General features: G+C 41.1%; 1 protein-coding gene across 1 annotated transcript; it reads left to right on the top strand.

The window, feature by feature from the left end:
- The first annotated feature begins 242 nt into the window (after positions 1-242).
- On the top strand, positions 243-2,138 carry LOC124362010 (all trans-polyprenyl-diphosphate synthase PDSS1). The gene has a single exon (XM_046816151.1). The coding sequence runs from the start codon at positions 714-716 to the stop codon at positions 1,890-1,892; it is 1,179 nt and encodes a 392-aa protein (XP_046672107.1). The 5' UTR covers positions 243-713; the 3' UTR covers positions 1,893-2,138.
- Positions 2,139-4,049: the final 1,911 nt, after the last annotated feature.

Raw genomic sequence — 4,049 nt, 5'->3', positions numbered from 1 at the left:
GGATAGTGTTTCCACCAAGCACGGACACTGCCTTTGTTCAAATGATAGCGCACTCGCGGACACCACACAGTCACTACTGCGTCCTCACATAGCGACAGAAGGTTCGCGAATGTTGGCACTAGGATCACTGGCGGGGCTGGTACAGTTGCGCGCGCACACTCCGCCATCCCCGCGCTCCCATTGGTCGGCCGTCGCTATTGGCGGACCCGCTGTGACGTCGCAGAGCGCGCTCTAGCCTCGGACCGAGGCATTCCGGAATCGGGCACAAATCGCGACAACGACTCCGAACCGCATCGCGCGTGAGAGATCAGAACCGCGGGGTCGGTGAACTCCTGGGCTATATTCCTCCCAAACTGCACCGGGCCCACGTGGATGCGACCTTGTGCACGGTTCACTCACCCACCACGTGTCCCCGAGGTCGCTGACCAGGCCTGCAACACAACAAAGATCAGCTGCAGGTTACACAATACAGATGCAGTGCAACAATCACAACAAACTTGACAGTTCCACATTAGGTTATTTACAATTTTAGTTTATCCGTTAGTTAGAAAGTGTAATGTTGCTAAGTAAACCTTCATCTATACCAAATAAACGTTTTGGGGATAACATTTAAAGAAGCGCAAGTTCGACTACTTGCATCTTCTTGGTGGTAACCAAATGAACTATCAAAACAGTTGTGCTGCACCCGACTTTGAACTAAAATAAGTTACATTATGTCGTTTAAACAGTCGTGTGCTTTATCAAGATTTTGTTTTGTCTGTTTCGCTGATTTGTGTAAAACTGGACGAAAATATAAAATGCGATATAATCAAAGTACATCTTTGTGGACAGATAACCGTACTTCTCCAGCGACTCATGAGCCAAGTTACATTACTTGTAGATTCAGTTCATTCTCCGCTATGCCTGATTGTGAGACTACAAATCCGTACACTTTGTTGGAAGATGACCTCAAGACTTGCTACAGTGACATCAGACACGAGCTGAGGAAGAACACACAGCTCGACGAGTTGTACAGAATAGCGTCCTACTACTTTGACGGCCAAGGGAAGGCGCTCAGGCCGATAGTGGTTCTCCTCATGGCAGGTGCTATCAACTTCCATACGAACAACGAGGGGCTCCAGTACTCTCAGCGCAGGGTAGCGGCAATATCCGAGATGATCCACTCCGCCTCCTTGATACACGATGATGTAATAGATACTGCAGACATTCGCAGAGGAAAACCGAGCGCCAACGCCCTCTGGAACCCCAGACAAGTCACGATGGCCGGAGATTTCATCCTGGCAGTATCTAGTATGATGATAGCTCGTCTGAAGAACGACGACATCACTCTGATCCTTAGTAAAGTTGTGACGGATCTGATCCAAGGGGAGTTGATGCAACTGGGGACGAGAGAGACGGAGAACGAGAGATTCGCTCACTACCTGAACAAGACCTACAAGAAGACTGCGAGCCTCCTCGCCAACTCTGCGAAGGCGGCGGCGGTCCTCGGGCAGGCTGACGGGGAGACATCCGAGTTAGCTTTCCAGTACGGACGAGGCCTCGGGATCGCATTTCAGCTGATTGACGATCTACTGGACTTCGTTTCTTCCTCTGACGCTCTGGGGAAACCGACAGCCGCGGATCTGAAGCTAGGACTGGCCACCGCACCGGTTCTCTTCGCTTCGGAAGAATTTCCAGAACTCAACGCTATGATTGTCAGGAGATTCAAGGAGTCGGGTGACGTAGATAGAGCTTTCGAACTTGTCCACAGTTCGCAAGGCCTTCAACAGACCCGCTTCCTGGCAAAGAAACATTGTGATGAAGCGGCTCGCCTGGCTTTGTCGATTCGCGAATCTCCCTATCAGAGGGGCTTAGTTGCAGTGACTAATATGGTGGCAAAAAGGCTAAAGTAAATTTTCATTTTTTTCATAAAAATTTTCATCAGCTTGTGGCAAAGACAAATCATATACATTTTCATCATGCAGTGATTTGCTTGTATATAAAGTATTGTTAGCTCCTCATACAATTAAAGTAATATACTGGAACTTACTTGTGATATCGTCTTCAGTTTGCAACAGACAATATTAAGCTAAGAATGTAATTTATTCATCATTAAAAAGTGTATATCGTCTATTGAAAATAAAATAAAATTAAAGCAACGTGTTTAGTTTATTCTTTGAGCACTACGGAAACGCAACTAATTGAATATCAAGTCAATAGCATTGCACTACTATACTAATGAACGAACACCTGTGGATATTAAATTGCTTCAAAAAATTGTAAATTATCTTATATTTTGCACCGTATTTTTACTACTATTATAAGAGCTACCATAGCTTGCAGGTGCATACATTGTTTAAACAACTTACTAGAGAGATTTACTTGTCACCTAGGGAAGTGCACAACACACTACGTCATCTAACTAACTGTATTAGAACAATCGAAACTGGAATCAGTTTCTATACATTTTTCTGGCTCTTTAAAAGATACAGAAACATTACCATTATCAAAAGGAACGTGACTAGATTACTAATGCCAAAATACATAAGATATAATGTATAAGTTTTTTGAAAAATTAGAAGTGCTTATAAATTCAATATAAAAAATTCTGAAAAGACAATATGGGTACAGTAAATAATTATGTTTAATTATATTCAAAACTATGAGTTTAAAAGAGGTTTGGCACATTTTCAATTTCTTTTACAGTTATTATTCACCTTTTCACTAGTCTATTTGGAGCTAAGTGTAATTAATAGAAGTCAAAGAGACGGAAAGTTAGATCTATTAGGTTGTTATTTTGTGTGATACATTAATTGTAACGATTTTATATCCTGTCAACACACAATTAGTTTCCAAGCTACAGACATGTCTAAAGAAAATGAAAAGACAAATAAGGCTAGCACTATGTTTTGGCTATTTTAAAGATTACAAATAAAACACAAAATTGCAAGATGTTAACATTTTTTAAGTTTGGTTAACTTACCTTATATAGGCTATATAAACGAAAACTCGAATTATATTAAAATCGAAGTTGAAATATATACGCATTATATTTGTAAAAGATTTGAAAGAATAGAAAGGTTTTGTAAGTAGCTATTTTAAAATTTGTTCAATTTAGAAGGTTAGAATATTGTTCTCTTATTTTAATAAAAAGTTTGTTTTAAATATTAGCAAATCTACATACGAGGCCTTTTCAAATCTAATGAATAATTCAATGCAGAGGATAACACAGAGAATGAACCGTAACGTTAATGCATTAGAATCATCAATACGTTAGATATAACCAATGGCGGTCCATCACACGAGTCTATAGTATGACGGAGTATTCCATATTACTACAGTTAAATACTTCAATAGTAGGGTCGTCTATTGATGGTACAGTAGAACACAACATATTGTAGGCTATCCCCAGGGGCCCCATCACGACGATATAATAGTGAAGGCGGGAACATAAGGTTATAACCCTGACTATTGCAGAGTAAGCGATTGTCTGCCTGCAACCACAGTGCAAACAATACAACCCTCACTTCAGTTGCTGGACCACAATGGGATTGTCATGGAACTAGACTGACTGTGAGGGAGGAGCTGGAGGGGTTAACGTCCTCCTGTACAGTGTCAGAGACTCTCCTGAAGGACACCAAGAGTGAAGGTGCGATAGAAAGGGAAAGTGAAATCGGAGGCACACAAAAGGAGGAGGTCACGATCTCTCTCATCCACGGAATTAGGGTGCTTCTTGTACCTAGCAGCAGTATTGTTAGAGATTGACAGGTTTACCGACTTACAACCCCGCTGTTCGCCCAGTATACATCCATAGGCTATAAAAATAAGCCTTATGTCATTTATATCCAGTACTGTTTGTTTCATAATCACTACAATTAGTTTAGGTTGCATGCCACCGATTGTGTGATTGTACAAGATACAAAACACTACACTACTCTTACAACAGCACACTGAAGTAATACTGTGCACAATTATTATTATACTGCACCAAATATAACTCAGAACTAAGAAAGTACAAAAATCGACTTTCAGTGATTATCTTTCCCACAGTTGTACTTAGTGTGGTTACT

The sequence above is a fragment of the Homalodisca vitripennis genome, chromosome 1 (assembly GCF_021130785.1).
Source record: "Homalodisca vitripennis isolate AUS2020 chromosome 1, UT_GWSS_2.1, whole genome shotgun sequence".
Classification (NCBI taxonomy): domain Eukaryota; kingdom Metazoa; phylum Arthropoda; class Insecta; order Hemiptera; family Cicadellidae; genus Homalodisca; species Homalodisca vitripennis.
The sequence above is the reverse complement of the archived record's forward strand: the minus strand, read 5'-3'. Positions and strand labels throughout refer to the sequence as shown.

Bases quoted from the DNA above. Each gene is read 5' to 3' on its own strand.
- LOC124362010 (XM_046816151.1), top strand. From the start codon at position 714: ATGTCGTTTAAACAGTCGTGTGCTTTATCAAGATTTTGTTTTGTCTGT.